Genomic DNA, 19,652 nt, shown 5'->3' on the forward strand with positions numbered 1-19,652 from the left:
TTCTATGCTGAAAATACACCATCCATCAGTCAGTATGTTTAAAATGCCACATGTACAGGATGTGAGATCACTGCTTATGAAATCTCCACATGCTCATGTAAAAATTATGCACTCTTTGAGGGAATTGGAATGTTGCAAGATATAAAGAATCAGAGTAAGTTATTTATACATTTCAATGAAGTGCGAGACAGCAGCATTTAAAAGAGAGGTTTAAAATCCAAAACCCAATGAAGCACTTCCATCATTTATGGCCTAAATCCAGTTTGCATGAGCCAAGCCAAGTAATTTGGAAGAGTGCTTCTTATACCTAAACTGAAAGAAGTGCTTCTTGGTCATACGTAGCTGGATGTATTAACCAGTGTGGTACAACTTGGCCCAGAGGGGGAATTCTCGCTGCCCTGCAGGCATCTTTGAGGGCATTTTATTTACTTGATGCACCTAACTATTGGAGCACAGTCAAAGCAGTTTAGCTGCTGTGTTAGAAGGAAATATTAGGATACCTGGATTTTAATTACATGCTCCACTGCATCACAGAATCTCTACCCATAAAGCATATATATTCAAAAATAACAAGGCTGGAATAGTCAGCCTAGATTTATCAGGGCCATCATGTGTATGATCAACCTTACTGCCATTGCTTGGTGTGTTTGCTAACAGGTGGAGAGCAGCAGCTATTTTTTACCTTCACTGTATCTTTTCAGAAGGGTCCCTGTCATGCTCATAACCAGGGAGAGGTACAGACTGAATGAATGGACTGCTGGGGAGTTAGAAAGTGGCAGGTTCATTATGCTCAAAGGCTAGTACTGACAGCTGGAAGGGTGGTTACAAATGCTGTCAGGCATTTGATGGGCTGATCCTGAAGCCAACACTGTTTAATGACTTTAGCAACTCACATGATGGGATGTATATCCTTGGCAAGTTTGCAAATGAGACTCAACTGTGTGGAGCAGTTTTTAGTTGATAAACTAGAGAGCAGTGCTGTTTAAAGGGACCAGCTAATTTCAAGGGGAACTCAAGACGATTATCTGAGAAGACAAGAGTTGCAAATTGCAACAACACTTGCAGTCATGTCCATGTGGTGAACGAATTCAATACAACCAGATGGCAGTTCATCTTTGAAGGGACTTTGAAGAAAAAGTTTTGAGGGTCCTAGAGGACAACAAATTGGAAGATGGGTCAGCAGTCTGTCTTTGCAGTAATGAAGGCCAGCTGCAAACTAGGCTGCACTGGCTAGTGTAGGAAGCAGGTTTAAGGAAGTGGCTGTTTGCCTCTATTCAGTATTCATAAACTTGAACTGGATATTATTCTGAGTTTCATGCCTCCCAGTTCAAACAAGGTATTGACAAATTTTAAGCTGCCCACCAAGATAACTGGGGAACTGGAGCACATTTAATAGGAAAGACTGAGAGTGCTGGGTTTGCAGAACATGTATAGTGAGATCCAGGCAAGCCAGAAGGCAGAAATATGCAGTAACAGGATGAAAGGTAGCACGCTGAAGTTACAGCAAGGGAAAAAGAAAAAATTTCCACTGTAGCACTTCTAACCTAGGAGATGTGGAGATTTGACTGAGAAAAGGTTTTAATTAATGCACCACTGATTTTTTGCTTTTAGCAGGAGACTTGACTGGGTGGCGACCAGAAGTGCCTTCCAGCTGATGCTTTCTGTGATTATGCACTGCAGCATGCTCAAACCACACTCCTGGTGCTACAGACAGTGGCTATCTGAATGAACCAAAATTTTGCTCATATCAGCATTTCCCTATCTTCATCTGCTATATCCATCTCGCAGACTTCCATAGCCCATGTGCTACTACCACTTGCATAATGTGACCGTCTTCAGCATTGCAGCTGCTCCTACCAGCCAAAGAGGAAGTTTTCACAAACAGACGGGACCATAAATTATGTTATTTCATCCTCTGTCAACCCCTATACACAAATTGAAGCCATTACCTGCCCAGCATATAATCCTTCCACTTGGGATACTAATTTCTGAGGAGATCCTTGTACAACTATGTTGTACAGAACTTACAGACTTAAAGCAAAAAAGCTCTGAAAATAGAATTCTTCATTTACCTGTAAATTGTACCTTGAATTCCAGTTGCAATAATTTTCACTTCTCTCTTAGCCTTGACTACTTTTTCTCACCTTCTACCTTTGCTTGAGTGTCAACACTTACAAAAGACTAGGTTTTTCATTATTAGCACAGGCAGCTTGCACAGGATTAACATGTTTTAAGGTTGAAGGCTAATTAAATCTGTAGATATACCTCAGAAACAAAGCTCAAAGCATCTATCTCTCAGACCCATCTTTTTTGGGAGATAAAATGTTTGTGGTACACCCAGAGCTGGACAGTAGCTGTAATTTTATTTTTTTCTTTACCCTCGTGAAATCAAGTAAAATGTGCAAGCCACTAGCACAGTAGCTACATCATGTCGGTGAAAGTCCTGCCTTTGTTACAGTTTGTGTCAGCTGGTCCTCTGCCGAGAGGACAATAACTCTTTGTGAGGAAGGGTAATGGGGAATGGGGCTTCTCTGCTCTGATTACATTCAGTAGAAAGTGCTATGAGATACTGTAGTAGCATTGTATATATCTTTGGTACACATGCATTTCCTTTTTTTGCTAATAGATGCTTAATAAATTGAGTATGTCAAGTGCTTTTTTAAATTTTATTTTCTTCCATCCAAATTGAATGAAAACCCTATTTTTTTCCCTAAATTTCAGCTAAATTCTCTGACTTGTGTTCCAGACATCTGAATAATAAAATTATATAGAACATGAAAGAATAGACAGGAAGGTGGGGGAAATAAAAATCTCTCACACACACACGCTATGCTACAACAGTTTTAATCTGAAAAGCACTATGTTTCTGAGATGGTTTTTGATCTTGTTAGGCTGAATTTTTCTTCAGTTGATAGCTCTAGCACAAAATTTGGTGGTGGTTCGACACTAAAAAGTCTGCTGGCGATATTCATTACATACTTCTAGATTCTATGTCAAAATCCTTATCTACATTTCTGTAGTTTTATGGCTGTCCCTGGGCAGTCAACAATATGAACAAACTGTTGTGTCACATATGCTAGTATATTTTAATCTCAAAAATGTTTAAGAGGAAAAAATTAATCTGAAAAATGTTAAAGGAAGTGATTTTCCTTAAGAATGTAGCTGAATTATTTGTTTTCAAAAAAGAAATCTTATTATCTGTAGTAAGTATATAGAAATATATTATTTTGAAATATGGGAAAAATCTAAACCAAGCTGATTATCATGTGATTTGTCACTGTGGGATTTACGGTATTTTTTTAAAAGCATTCTGTAATGCAAGGGAGTGTCACCCATTTCAAATGTAAGAGAAAATTATTTTCTAGCCTTGAAACCAGAAGCGGTGAAGTCAAAGATTGTCAAACTAATATCTCTACAATTTTTTTGCCATAGCAACTTTTAAATGTACTTATTGGTACATGCAGTACAGGAGTATTATTTTTTAAAATGTTATGCAGTTTTTTCTTCATTTTACTTAAAATCCTGCAGTCTGTAATCATCAATGATCTGGGATTATACCTTTGTTGGATTATCCAACAAGCTTTCTGGGTATGGAAATTAATTTTTGCTATTACATTCTTCTGTCTCATTTAAAATGATGCTGTGAAGAAGACCACACAAATTAGTTAGCATCACTGTGAAAATGGAAATTAAACTTCTATTTCACTTAACTGTTGTTCATGTTTAAGGATTGAAAACTTTTAGCTTAAAGGTCTAAACCTTTAAGCACAGTAGTAATACTGTACACCTAAGTGAACGCCTCATTTTCAGATTTTACATAAAAATATATCTGATTTTGCTACATCAATTAAACTCTAGGATGTCCTTATTCATTCTAATAATCTGAATTATATAGAAATTTATTTGCTATGAAATTAATACTTGCAAGTACTATATAAAACAATATTTTCCTCTGCATTTCTTGACCTTGTTGATTTGCTCTTGATTTTAAAGTTGTCAGTTTGAAAAAAAATATCATCTAGACTTTAACATAAAAGCGACAAAGTAGTATGATCTATTTTAAGAAAACAAATGGAATTTTTTCAGTGCCAGACATTTTCTAACTGATTAGATAAAGTGATATAAATCAAGGACAAATCACAATAAGAACTAAAGGTAGTAATCTGGTCCCCTCTCATCAAAGAATTTATGCATACTAACAACAAGTACTTCTGATATTTATGTTCAATATTTGATTTTAATATTAGTGCTGAGATTTGTACATAAAATTTCCAGAGTAAAGTTTTTCTGCAATAATCACACTTTATCTTTCCAACAACTTGAATGTGCAAGTCCATTGACTGTGTATCCAGAGCTATACTAATAGTATTATTTGAAGAGCAGTGAAGCTGAGTAGGAGTCTAGAGAGCAGCTGCAGGAACTGGGGATGTTTATCCTGGAGAAAAGAAGTTTGGGAAGGGACTTACTGCTCTCTCCAACCACCTGAAAGGAGAATGTTGCTAGATGGAGGTCAGTCTCTTCTCCCAGGCAGTGAGTGACAGGATAAGAGGAAACAACCTCAAGATGCAACAGAAGAGGTTTATATTAAGCACTAGAAAAGGATTCCTCACTGAAATGGTGGTCCAGCATTGGAACAAGCTTCCTAGGGAAGTGGTGAAACAGCCTTCCCCAGGAGAGTTTTAAGAGTTGTAGGCTGGGGCACTTAGGGACATGGAATGACTGCAGTGAATGTTAGTCAGGTCTTTGTGTGCACATCCCTACACACACCTTCTGCCGGGGTGGGAGGGAGCTGTGGTGATTGGGATTGACATTGGCAAACATCAGCCTGCAGGAGGCTGTACAGTGTTGCTGGACATTGGGCAAAACTGGACCAATTGTCTCCAGATGTTGCAGGCATCTTCTGTGTGGATCCTCCCCCTGTCAGAGTAAGACCAGGCTGTCTTTTAAGAGCATCAGACAACTCTATTTTGTCTTGATATCAGCAATAATTATATTGTCTCACATCACGTCAACCAACTAACAATAGTTGGGTTAAAGTAAATCTATTAAAACTTACTTAGCTGGGTGATAACAATTATGTTCACACAGTGTATTTCTCAAAGATTTTGGAAAGATGACTAATGTCCTTGAGTGTTAATACTACCATCCCATGTGATACAACAGATTTCAGAGTTATTGTATCTTTTTCCTGACATTTAGCATTATGCTTTGCTGCCCACAACCTTCTACATGTCAGATATTGTCAGCTCTCCACTTGATTTGATGCCATGTAATTGAACAGGACATGATTTCAAGTGGTAGTATTTTTCAGACAAACTTTTTATCATTGTGTTTATTCATCGTAGTAATGGGGTCTTTAGAAAATAATTAGTTGTAAAGTTTTTACATCTTGCAAATACCTAAAGTTTCATTTCTGGTGCAGCTGCCTCTCCATTTCTCTCCTGCTCTGAAGAAGTCCCCATTCACAGCTCGGGATGTGGGATGGTTTCCTAGAAGAAGGCTCTGTAAAGTTTCTTGAACCTAAGGCGTATTTGCTTCCCTATGCCAGCAGGGAACTTGCTGACCCGGTAATTGCTGCAAGCGTCTCTCAGCTCTTCAACCCCCTTTTGGCTGTGTTGGCAAGATAACTGTATCCTATGAAGGATATCTGGACAGCAACTGGCTCATGAACTTGCTGGTTTTCTTCAATTTGGAAGCACATTTTTCCTTTATGAGGAGAAACTTTTAAGTGACACCTGTCACCCATGGTGCAATGCTTTGGCTTCCTATTCATTACTATTTTCATTCCGATTCATCCCCAGCGAAGGAGTTTCAGCAGGAACCCCACAATAGGAAAACTGGCTTATCTCAGATTATGAAGGAAACCTGTCAATGAACTAACAAAAAGTAGCATCACTGACCAGTGAAAACAGAGTGCTAAACAACACAAATTCTTGCTTGCTTCTTGACAAGGCTGGGCTCGTGTGATACTGTATCCCTAACATGAAATTGAGATTTCACTGTGATCCTCTTTTAAAACTAATATTTTTAAGGATTGCAAAAGCGCATTCTTCCAAGAGCATGACAGTTAGTAGTGCATATTCTGTCACTGACAATAATCCCAGGAGAATATATTGCTGACTGGGTGTGTTCACCCCACGTACAAGTGATATGCTTCTCTGTGTGGTGGGACATGTCAACTACATCTCATGCTGTCCAGAAATGTGAATCTAAATTCAGGAAGACAATTCATCTAGTCAGATTCAATTACCTCATCTATAATTTGGGCCTAACTAACCAGTGCAAAAATCTCAATTTTCTGCTAAATGGTATAGAGTTTCACTTTTTTAGTTTTCGTCTGCTTTTGTGAAAGGCTTTTTGTTTGGTTGGTTTGTCTTGTTTTTTGGGGTTTTTTGTTTGGTTGTTTTTTTGGTTGTTTTTTTTGGGGTTTTGTGGTTTGGTTTTTTTTTTTTTTTTGTTTGTTTGCTTAGGTCATTTTGTTTTGGGGGGCTAGGGGGTTTGTTATGTTTTGTGGGGGTTTTTTTGTGTTTTATCTTGAAAAAAATTCTGATAGTAATACTGTGTGGTATCAAACAAAAACAGCAAACTGATATTTATCTAGATGAAATATTGTTACCTACATTATCGATATATTTCTTGATTATCAGTTAGTGACTTTTGAAAAAATATTTGTAAGATAACTCCTCAGGTAATTTTGAAATATTCTATGGCTATTCTCACCCTAAATCCTCAAAAAGTTGTGCTTTTATAAGAGTTGAGTTTGGATATTACATTATTTTGCAGTCTGAATAACTGACTAGAAAGTCTGAATTAAATAACATTTGATTTGTACTTGAAGATGACACTTTAAGCAGTAGTTATTTCAGCAAGCCCTGATATTACTAAACTTGGAAAAAGCAATTGCCTTTCTCTCAGACCCTCAAGTAGCTGTGAATAAGAAAGCAAGAACCTTTGAGCCTGATGATCCTAAATGTTTATTTTCCTGGTTCTTAGTTAAGTAAATCTTCTCAGCTTTGTAGTTATATCCATATTTAAAAAATGACCTGACCATCTATCCTTCCAGATAGACAGAAGAGCACTGTGAATGCTGAAAACAATCACATCTTCTGAAAACAAAGCACAGGAAAATGAAACAAAACCTGGATATTTATAAGTTTCTGTCTCTTTAGGTATCAATAATACCTCATTTAATATACACAGAAACTTCCCTGTGTTTCATATATGTTGAGGGAACCATGGTACAGCTCTCATTTTTTCTTGAGTTTTAGATAGTGCATTTAAATCTGTACCTTAAAAAAGTATTATCATTCTAATAGCTACATTACTTTTCCATAGCAAACTGACTTTCAAAAGTACTAGGTAATCATATTTAATAGCCTCTGTAGCTAAAAATAGGAAACAGAAAATGAGTTTTAGTAGGAACGAATAACAAATGTATGTACTCTAGCTTTTATTGCTTTCTATTAAAAAAATATTTAAACTGTTCAAAAAGTGGAAAATCTTTAATCTGCAATCCTGTAAGCTACATTGGTTAGCACAGTCTCAAGTGGAGTAGTGTACACCTCAAAGTATCACATTATGTGTTTGAATGCACAGCCTCATTAAAACATAAAGGACATATATAGTGCTGAAAGAAGACTTGCCCTTTTCAAGTCCACAAAGAATTCTTATATACAGGAGAGAAAAAAGAACCATTGCAACCAAGCCAGTAAATAAAAACTTTATTTTTCCAGTCACTGAAATAAAGCAGAATTTAAAAAAATTAAAATTGTCATCCTCAAATTCCATGAGATCTTCCATGTTCCTTCCAGGCATAATGTCCCTTCCAAGAATGCTTGCAGATGTTAAGAAACAAAAGAATAGTTTCACAAAAATTATCAACACTTTTGAGAGACATTCAACTTTCTTGCTCGGTTATTTTGTTGTTTTTACAGGTCTGGCTTTTTTTTGCAATGAATCTCTCATGATTAATCTCCCTTTGAGAGAGAGGGAGATTGCTATACTAATCATATTGTCCATATGGCATTAAAGTAATTTATAGAGTACTAAGATTCTTATTCATCCATGCTTCAGATTTTTCATAAAATAAATCTGCCGTCATTTTTGCTAGAAAACACATCTGTAATTCATAAATGACTAAATCCAGTCTATTTTTCCTCATATCTGAAACTACAAAAGATAAAAATCCAGAAAGTAATCCTCTGGCAGATACACTTCTTCTCTGTGCAATGATGAACTGAAAGATTAAAAAAATGCAGCGAAGCAGGATTTTCCTGCCCCACTGCTGCCAACCAGGCAACCTCTGTTGCCAGGTGGGGATTTTTCTACTTTATCATAGTATGTCCAAATGCCAGAAACAGTCCAGTAACATGGAAACTGAAATTCCTGAAGAAAGAAGCCTTGTGTGTGTTATCTCTCCAAAGTTTAGCCATAGAGGTGGGTGAAGAGAGATGGAAAATAATTATGAACAGGATTTCCCAGGATTTTCTCTTTAACTGAGGTAGAAACAAAAGGGCAAAAATCAAGCAACATTAACTTAGTTTAAAAGAAAAAACAGCATTTAAAATACCGTTTCAGAGTTACCTTTCTCTTTTTTCTGTTTTTATTTCTAACAAAGTCTAAACTCTATTTACCCTAGCATTTCAGCTGAGAATTTTGGAATTAAGGAAAGAAATCCCCTTTCAGATTTTGCTTCTCAAGACCGAATAGGACCAGGTACCTCAGCCTGTCCTCACAGTGATGCTCCATTCCCTTAATCATCTTCTTTGCTCTTCATTGGACCCGCTCTGGGAGGGCCATATCTCTCTGGTATTTTGGAGAGCAGAACTGGACACAGCACTCCAGCTTTTGCCTCCATCGGAGAGAGAGCATTACACTGAGACAGAAAAGCCGAATTACATCTGACCATTCTGTTGTTTGTAAACCAAGACCAAGTCTTTATGTGATATTTTCCCTGGGTGTTAAAAAATACAAATTTTGTTGTTAGTCTTTTGTTGTAGAAACTCTTATAAAGGTATTTATGCTATTCATGTCTCATTCCACTGTAGCAACAGAAATTGTTTATGTCTGATATTCTTATTCAAAAGGAAAAAACTGAAGGGAAGATGTTTGATATATAATTTTTAGTGAAGGTCGTTGGCCAGTGTTATTCCCAGAAAGAACACCCATTCAGGTTCCTTCATTTGTCTGTCTTTGAAAGGCAGCTCTATGAATGTGTCAAAAAACACTGAAAGTTTTCCCAGTGCATCTGGGAAGTTCTACTTTTGCTAGTTGGAAATATGATATTCCAAAAATAAGGAAAGCTGACCTGCTTCCACTAACTTGGGGATTTTTTTTTTTATAATCCTGTACAAAATCATAGAGTAAGAGAAGAGGAGTGGTACATGTTAATTTATTTTTTTAAAATAGGCACTTCATCAAAGGTGAAGTGAGCTATTGGTCAGTAAATGCCCATGTCCAGTCAACAAGCAAATCTAAACCAAAAACTGCTTAACTTCTCTCTACTTTAATACTCTCATATATTGAACATTTACAATTTACAATTTGCAATACAATTCTAATGGGAATATTGCCTCTTTTCCCACAGACAATGGATTAAAAGCAAAGTCAGTAGATACCCTAATCTCCTGCAGGGAATTTTTACCCTTTAGTTGCTTTCTGACTTTCTCACATCATGGTGCAATTAAGATATTTTGTCATTTTAGCCTTACTTCCTGTATGCAAAGCCAATCGTGCCAGTGAAAGCAGAACTCAATAGGTTTCTGTTGTTGTTCCTTTTGGGACTGAGATGAAAACTTTATTTTTTTTTCCTCAGCAAACCTATCTTCAAATGAATGCTCAAGAAAGCTTTCATCTAACATGGCCTTTCATCTTTTTTTAAATTTTATTTTTAAGACAACCTTCTGCAAAAAATACCTATATAACACCTTATTTTAAAACTAAACAAAACTTGAGCATGAGAACCATGGGAATAAGCACTGGTGTATCCAGAGGGAATAGATTTTCACCCTGTGCTGAAAGTTTGGAAGACATTATAGAGTTTGAAAAATTGACACCTATTTCATAAAAAAATATTAAAAGGACATAGAGAAATACAGTTTTCACTTTATATGCTTTGTACATTTCCTGCAACTTCAAGAACAAAAAAAAGTTGCTACAGTTCTATACAGGAGGAATTTGGATACATGGGTATTAGTCATATAGTTCAAATGACACTATAGTTCAAATAAAGTTTGAATTAAAAAACAGAAAAGAAAAACATTTGCTAGTAAGTTAAAGGTTTATCTGCCTCTTGCATTGTGAACACACCAAATACAGTGTTATGGAAAACAAACTGGAAAACTTCAGGACAAATTTATTACAAACTCAACTCAGAATAAGTTTCGTCCCGAGCATTTAGAAAAATGTGAACTTGCACATACTTCCATGTATTTAAAAGTTACAATACAAGCTAAACCTCTTCCCATTCAAACTTCTGGTTGAACTTCTGGTGATCTAAAATACTTGTTTTGGTGATATTTCAAACCATAAACCATATTTGTGGGAGAAATGGATGACTAATTCTGTCTCTACAAATGACTGTTAAAAATTTCTGTTGAATTACAAATTCTAATTGACATCGAATATAATTTAAAAATCTCTTGCTGAAAATAATGTTGATATGAAAGTTTGTTTTCCTAACCTAACTCATATTAGGATCCAGTAGAAGATCACTAATTTCAAGCTTCTGAGGAAACACAAATGAATGTTGAAAATCACACAATAAATTGAATAAGTTTCAACTACTAGCTTGCATTTAACAATACATTATCTCCTACATTTACATAGTGCAGAGTAATATGTTTTCTTGACTACAAATGATTCTTTAAAATTAAATAATTTGGCTTCCATAAATAGTTAAAAGTGGTGCTGTGTAACAGAATGGACCCAATGATGTTTAGACATGGTAATTTCTGAGAGATGCAGAGCTATGTCTTAATGCACAGTCAGCAGAGGCTATACCATAATGCTGAAGTTTAATATTACTTTTGACTCAAATAATTTTTGAATCGCCTCATATCACCATACTTGCCAACATTATACAAGCATCACTTATTTATACCACAAATGGTGTTCTTTTGATTTTTCTCTTTGCTCTATAAATCTTTTCTGGCAGAAAAGGAGGTGCTTTGGCTGTGGCAAAGGCAGTGTGGCTGGCTGCTTTTCCCAGAGCATGGAGAGGCAGGGAAAAGAGACAGACAGATGCACTTCCCTGTCCAAGCCCCACCCTCCCTCCAGCCTGCCAGCCCCCCCATCCCACCATAATAAAATTCTGAATTTGCATCCATCTGGATTTCATGGTATTTTACAGATCTACAATCTGGGCACATTTTATGTGTGGTTACATAACTGTTAGGATTTTTTTTCTTTCATGGGAAGGATTTAACAGAGTGGTTGCCTGCTGACCACTCTTATTACTTCATTAATACATTATTTTGAAATGTTTTCTTGTAAGGAATAAACAAATTTAAATTTTTCTCTACCACAGTGGGGTAACTTGGTGTTTTTGCAAAATGGTATTCAGATTTTTTCACTAGGCAAACAAAAAGATGATGAAACAATTAGGTGAAGATCAAACTTAGAGAATTAAGCAGTCTTAGATTCAGATTTGAGTTTGAAAAGAAATGGGAGAGCAACCATGGACAAATATGGTTATGGCCATAAAAAGGAAGGACAGAATTTAAGACTGTTTCTTTTACCCCAGTCTTTTTCTAAGATTCATATTAACTGCTTCGTGCTCAGAGTGATTCACCCGTGACCTAACGGATTTTATCATTAGGATAATTCCAAGGGTATATTACTGACTTTTTCTCATTTTTTTCAACGTTCTGAAATATTACCACTGAAACTAAACACATTCACCTTTTCTCTACATTCAGCATCTCCAGAAAAGCCATTGTCTGTAATTCTGCATTCTGACAAAATGTTTTACCATTTGTTGGGACATGAACATGCACTTCCTAGAGCTACTTATAAAGATACTATTATTTGGACACTTACAGGTGTGTTTCTATAGAAATACCTTGCTTTCCTTTGCTGCTTTATTAGACTTTGTTGTTCCAGGTGGGTGTGTAAAAGGTAAGCCTTGATTCAGTGTAAAAGGTAAGCCTTGATTCAGTGTGAGGTTTGCAGAAGAAGAGGGCATGGTGCTCCTGGCTGTAGAAGTCATCTCCTTTCATTGTGGAGGACATCTGGTCTCTCTCCATGTAGTGGGCATGAGGACTGCCTAGACTAAATAGGTATTATGGCTTAGCCTCAACAGGCAACTAAGTAACACAGCAGCTGTGTCCTCACACCTGCAACCAGTGACATGGGGCAGAGAATTGTGAAAGTGCAAATGAAAAAAATCATGGGATGAAATGGACATTAATGGGTTGGTAGGTAAAGCAGAAGCTGTGCATGCAGGCAAAGACTCTCAAGCAATTAATTCAGTTCCTTCCATGGACAAGCAGGTGGTCAGCTATCTCCAGGAGAGCAGGGCCCCATCACATATTAGTGACTTGGGAAGACAAGCATCATCACCCCAAATGTCCCTGGCCTTCCTCCTTTGTCACCCAGCTTTATATACTGAGCATGATGCTGTATGGTCTGGTAGGGTCTGTTTGGATCAGCTGTTTGCACCCAGTTTCTCGTGCTTCTTGTGTTTCTTGTGCACCCCTACCCTCCTCACCAGCATGCTGTACGAGGAGCAAGAAAGGCCTTGACCATGTGTAACTCCTGCTCTGCAATAACAAAAACATCTCTACATTATCAGCCCTGTGTTCAGCACAAATCCAAAACACACACCCCTACCAGCCACTGTGAAGAAAATTAATTCTACCTCAGCCAAAACTAGAGCAAGATGAAGAAAAAGAAAACTGATACACTGTGGCTATGGAGTGTGTCCTCCTACATAGGCATGTAAGTCAGCCATCCAAAGTAAAGTTGCTTTTATAAGGAGTTAACAATTTGATGAGATCACTGAGGGAGAAGCAATTGCTCTCCTTGTGGAACCTCCTGTTGTGATGTTCCAAAGAGCCATGTTCATTAGTGTAGCTCAGCATGACCACTCTATATTGCCTTTTCTTTTGAAAATACTTTTAGGATCCTTGCTGATCTCAAATTTTCTGAGAAACAGTAAATTCTGTAAAATGTAAAATTTTCTGGTATTTCCATTTTCTTTGGGCCTACCTCCCCTCCTGAATTATAATTCTTCTACTTTCTTCTACCTCGTTACAATGACCTCACGGCACAGGAGACACCTGGCCTACAAAAAAAATCTGGAATTAAATTCATGTGCCTAAGCATACAGCATTATTTTATTGTAATTAAAAATTAATACATAGGCCAAGAATAATTTTTAGGACCATCCCAGCAGCAAGATCTGAGCCAGATCTAAAGAAGGGAGGCAAATTCCAAAGGCAAAGTATCTTTTCAGCAACACTGAACAGAAGTTGCAGCAAAGCAAAAACTCCTGCTCAGCAATAACAAAAACATCTCTACATTATCAGCCCTGTGTTCAGCACAAATCTAAAACACACACCCCTACCAGCCACTGTAAATGGCCCTTCAATGGTCATCCCATCTCTCTTTGAAAGATAATTTAGGAAAATCTTTCTCCTCTTACATGTTAAAAAAATATTTGCTATACATGCCTTATGGAAGAACACCAAGTCTGCTTCTCTATTTGTAGCTTTCTCTGCTGAAGTTAATACAAATACAATGGTAATTTCCATGTGACAGACACTGTCATCCACAGCTTTTAAAGCACTAGGTGTGGAGGCTGAGAAGCTGATTTTAGGTTTGGGGTGGATTTTGGTGCTGCATCCCTGACCTGTCCTTTCCCCTTGCCAGCTGCACTACGATCTGAGAATAGAGAATGGAGATGCTCTTGTAAGATCCATTGTGGGCCACTTGTTGGCATCTGAATGTGAAATAAATATATCAGACTGAATAACAACTTCTTCTCTTCAGGTTCATTATGATTTCAGTGGGACCCCTAGGAGCCATTATGAAATAGTGTACTCAACAAGATAAATTACATGAAACAGAAGAGTTTTAATGCTTTGTTTAAACTGCAAATACGTCTGGTTAACTTATAGAAAAGTCTGCATCCTTCACAAGGAACACCTATTATGCATTTTTTAAAGCTTGGCTTTTCCTCTTTTAGTTTTAATGGAGTTAAACTTTAGACACACTTGACTACATGAAATAAATTCATGGATTAACTAGAAATTGTGCTTCAAAGGTGGGTGAAACATGTCAGTTAAATTGATAGTGAAATAAGTGTGGAAGGTATTCACAAATTTGAATGACGGTATGAGTTAAAATATTTTCTGTTGGGAAATAGGAGTAGTAACCAATGGGAAAAATATTAAAAGCAAGGGAAGTTTGTAATGTTTCTGGTGTTTTTGTGGAATATGATAACATCTATAAAGTGAGTTGTGACTGTATTGTGTAAAACCCAGGAGAATGAATTGGCACATCCACTGCTTTGCCATAGACTGTGACAGAACCAGGACCAAGAGCAGTAACTGACAGCATATTGAAAGAAGAAAAAAAAATAATAAGAAGAATTCATAAGAGCTCTTTACTAAAAATAAAATGCTTTGTGGGCTGACAAATGCAATTACTTCACAGTAATATTAAATTTACATTCAATGCTCAATATTTCATCACTGGCTCAAGTGCCTGTCATTGTGTCTATGTACTCAAGATTGTTTGTTGATCCCTTCCTCTGTTGAATATGAATTATTGCTTGCATATGGAAATAATTATTTAACTGAACAAATATGGAAATAATTATTTAACTGAGCTGAACTGTGGCTGAATTTTCTGAATTGCAAGAAGTGATAGACTATTATTTTTGACATTTTTTGCAACAGGTGGTAATATAGAAAGCAATAGTAGGAAGTTTTGCAAGAACATCAGGAATTTTTTTCAGAAATGAGCAGGAATAGCAGGATCCATATATTAAGTGTTAATTTTTCAATACAGTTCTATCTGCCATTATTTTAAAGCAAATAATAAAATATAGACTAGAATTATTTTGCTTCTAGAATTATTTTGCTTTTTGTTGACCAAAAGGAGCACCTGCTGATAAGCTGTTTTGGTTTGGTTTTGTTTGGTTTAGTTTGTTTTTTATGGAGGTTTATTTCTTTGTGTGTTTTCCAGAGTATAACAGAAGAAGTATTAGGTCAGGTAATACTGCTCCAATTCTCTCAGAACTGATTTGTATAGCTGAAGACTTCAGGACATTGCCTAGCACGTTAGAGACTGTTTTGATTTAGAGCATTGCCTTTGCAATTTCAAAAAATATGTAATATGAATCAAAGAAATGCAGGCAACTACAAGACTTCCAAACTTGTGTTAAGATTTAAAACTTTATTTTGAATGTTTAGATCACCACAAACATGGAAACTACTAGACACAAATGACTTCTTATTCAGTTTTAAAACAAAATATTTGCTAAAGAAATTGCAACAACACATTTTCATGACAAGCACATACCTTAATATTTCATATCTACATATAAAAGTCATGCATTTTAAAGATCTATTTTGGTTGATCTAGGTTGTGTTTTCTGGGTGCTAAAATTCACTGTAGAACTTATATGTTTTAAATATTTTGCATATACATTTTAAACAGGCTATTACAGTCATACCACATTCCCAAATAAAACACAAAATGTAATAAAGCTTTATATTTTCTTGTTCTACCTTATTTTTTCCATATTAAAAAAAATAATTCTATATGTAATAGCAAAACAAGCATTTTAAACCAGCTCACATGTATGCAAGATATGTAATATCTAATAGTAGAAACAAGGATGGCAATGCAAGGGTATAAAATATGCTCTCTTTTGAGTCTGTGGTCCTTGAGTAATATTGCTTCTGTTCTGGCCTTGCTTTGATACATGCAAGTCCATGAAATACTTCATGGCTTATTTCATAGCAGGTGAGGAGTCAGCTGGGAACTAAAGGAATATGGTCCTCAAGCCTAAACATTGGCAGGTACTTGTTTTATTTCCATCTTTGCTATACAATTATTCTATTCTTGCTATGAGGCACATTCAAAAAAAAAAAGTCCAGGGCTAAATTTCAGCCTGTAATATCTTTGCAGTCAGTACATTTTAAGTAATTTAGATCCCCTTTGTTGTACTTATGCAAGATATTTTACTATGTAAATAATTCCTCCAGTTCAAGCAATAATGTTAAAAGGTTCTATATATAGCTTTTATTTTTCTCTTTGAGATTCTGTCATAATTCTATGCTGGCTGCTAAGGCATGTGCCACACATGATGACCTTTGGCACCGGTATGTTAGCATCTGAGGGCAACCTCTCTGCTTTTGACCTCTGTATGTGACCCATTATGCCTTAGCGTCAATAATTTTTCTCATTTTCCAGCTTCATCCATGGAATCCATTGCTGTGACATTCAGCATCATCAGCAAATTTTTTTACAAAGAGTAAATGTATAAACATTTATAAAAGTCTTACTAAACATAGTGCTTTTTAGTGTTTTGCATCCCTGATGTGGAAATATTTTTTGATCTATTGACAGACTGTCAAGAAAGATGCACTTGTCTGTATAGGTCAAACCAGGCTTCTTTATGTGTTTCAGGAACTATTTAAGAATGCGAAGAGAGAGTCTGACAAAGCACAGAATGAGCACTGGACTGTGACAGAGGAGATCTGCTTTTGTTCCTGGCTCTGTCACTGTCCTGCTGGATGATCTATGTGCAGTTGTTTCCTCTCTCTGTGCCTCACTTTCACCACCTGAGAAGTTAAGAAAATGATGTCGCCATTTTTGCAAAGTGCTTTGAGATTTATGAAGAAAGAGTGTTGTGTAAGAGCCTGGAATTTACTGTTAATGAAGAGCATTAGCTTTTCCATGCTCTTTCCAGTTTTCTCTTCTTAATGCAATAAAATAAACACCAAAAAAATTGTCTCTTTGAAATCCGTAGGAGTTTCACATTCAATTCCACAGGTGCCAGCATTTCTTCTGACTGCATGACAGAAGTTGTGCTCCTTTCTCGACAGCGCTAGTACCAATTCTTGTGTATGCTATTACTCTAACTCTGAAATATCTGCACATTTGCTAGAAATGTGGAAGATAAGCAAGTAGTAACTTTGAAAGGAACAAGGTAGCAAATTTTAATGCAAACACTTCATTTGAGCATCCCCTGGAAGATATTTATAATGCACTAGCATGCAGGCTAATAATATTAGTACTCAACTTCATTTTCCCATGTTTCTTAACATAAACATTTACTAAAAATATGGTAGGCTCTTTTTATTGGTTCAAAGCAGTTCCTAAAGTACAAATTGAGACTTACACAATTTTAATGTGTCTTTTAAAAATTGTATGTGCTTATTTTATCTTAGAGGGCCTTTGTCATCACTAGGATACATACTTCACTCATTCATATTAGTTTTTTAAAAAGCTTTGGACAGACATCCAGGAAAGCTCACAATTTTTGCTCTTATTCCCCTTTCAAAGGTTTTGAGAAGAGCGGTTTCCCCTGACAGGATGGTTTAAATAATGTGTTTTCTGTTCTGAACTTTGTATTGAATTATAACACAGTTCTGACTGCAGAATAGTCTAGATCCTGGAGTGCTTATCCCAAAAACCCCTCATTTTAGAGACTCTTGTGGGCACTAACTTCAGATATATATTTGGTTCTATGAATAGTCACAGTAGTGACTATCATTAGTTTGAATGGCAAATATAAAATACTTCAGACAATTTAAAGGCAATAGATCTTGTAGGGCATGTGCAGAAACCCTTCTAACTGGAATATAGTAATGGAAAGAAGTATCAGTCAGCTAATATGATAATTTGTATATTATGCCAACCCCAGTCCAAGGGTACCACCAGTTCAAAAGACATTCAATACATTCACTAACCACACCATGTGTTCATTCAACTGGCAGCAGCATTAGAACTGAGTCTCTCGCACTGGCAACTACCCAGTCAGTTCTGTCTGGGGAAGCTTTCTGGTTTTATATGTACACCATTCCATCTGGCATTCTCCACATATAAACGTTTGTTCTTCTGAAATATATTTGAGCCAGAAACTCAGGTCATCCTTGAAACAATGAGCCCAGAAATTATGATCTCCAACTTACAGGAATTGGCTTTTCCACAACCGTCAGTTAAAACACAGCATCATACTAGAAAGAAGTATCGTGCTGGGGGCATAGAAACAATATCTGTCCCTTTTCACTGCTATCCCCACACTTCCTTTTACTGTGCAACAGTTCATTTATTCAGGTGATCCAAAACTCTCTTACGCACACTCTCCCACCAGTCAGTAATTACAATGGCATAGAGTTGTTCATCCACAGCATTCTTGAAGGAAATGATTGACACCATCCAGCATGTATTTGTATGTTCTAGGTTTCTTCACTACCATTTCTTTGTTTTTCTTCTGCTATCATACATTGTTTTCTCTTGTGATTATATGCAAATGCAGATAATATTAAGTTGATTTTCCAGTATTTCATATTTTGTGAATGATGACAATTCTTTTTTGTAAATTACAAAATAAGGTAATCTGGGACATCTTTTGTTTTCTTCCTGATATGCTTTAATTGCATGTGAGACTACACATATTTTTATTTTTCCAATTTTTTCAAAGCAATCACAGTACCTCATTTTTTTAATTTCCAAGTATTTCTTTTAAAACAGATACTAATAAATAGGATCTTGCATGGTTGTTTGCTGTCTATGGGTTTACATGCGTATTGTCAGATGAGACTTCACAGCTTATTCCTGACAGTGCAATTTCACATCACCACACATTTTCCTTTCAGCTTCTCCTTCCTTTTCTGTTGCTTGCTTTTTTTGCCATCAATTTGCAAACTCACAGTCCTGCGTTTCTCCAGGTTTAGCAATTCTTGGAATAACTCTTTCACATTGTGGTTCGTCTTGGCAGAGGTCTCCATGAAGGCACATTTCCATTTCTTAGCCATGGCTTCTCCTTCACTGCTTTCTACCTCTCGATTTTGGTTCTCATCATTTTTGTTCCCCACCAGCATTATTGGAATGCTTTCTATGTCTCCTTTAATCTGACATATTTGCTCGTAGATTGGCTTGAGCTCCTCCAAGGACTGTCGGCTGGTGATAGAGTAAACCAAAATAAAAGCGTGTCCTTTAGAAATAGAGAGACGTTGCATGGCTGGAAATTGATGGCTCCCTGTAGTGTCAGTTATCTGCAAAGTGCATATGCTCTTATCACAGCTGATCACCTGTCGATAGGTGTCTTCAATGGTAGGGATGTAGCTCTCTCTGAAAGTGCCCTTCACAAATCTCAAGACCAAAGAACTTTTTCCCACTCCTCCAGCTCCAAACACAACTACCCTATAATCGTTGCTTTGCTCAGGCATGTTTCTCTGTGTGTCACTTGCTCAGCTAGGGGAGAAAACCTAGGAGAGAAAAACAACAAAAACAAGGAGACAGACATTAGTACAGTTACATGTGTGGAGTGCATGCTGTGATATCTTTCCCAATAAGAGAAATAAATGTAATGTAAGTGATGGTATACCAGTTGTGCTAATTTAATAGGTTTTGCAAATAGGGGCTTACAGAATTATTTATTTCAGTAGTAAATTAGGGTTTTCAATCCTGTC

At 36.5% G+C, this 19,652-nt stretch overlaps 1 protein-coding gene across 1 annotated transcript; it reads right to left on the bottom strand.

The window, feature by feature from the left end:
- Positions 1-18,809: 18,809 nt before the first annotated feature.
- On the bottom strand, positions 18,810-19,409 carry DIRAS2 (DIRAS family GTPase 2; the record flags this gene model as incomplete). The annotated part of the gene is made up of 1 exon (XM_084225030.1): positions 18,810-19,409. One exon carries the CDS (start codon positions 19,407-19,409, stop codon positions 18,810-18,812), a length of 600 nt encoding a protein of 199 aa, XP_084081156.1.
- Between the last annotated feature and the right edge of the window lie 243 nt (positions 19,410-19,652).

Source organism: Fringilla coelebs (genome assembly GCF_963513975.1).
Source record: "Fringilla coelebs genome assembly, chromosome: Z".
Lineage (NCBI taxonomy): Eukaryota > Metazoa > Chordata > Aves > Passeriformes > Fringillidae > Fringilla > Fringilla coelebs.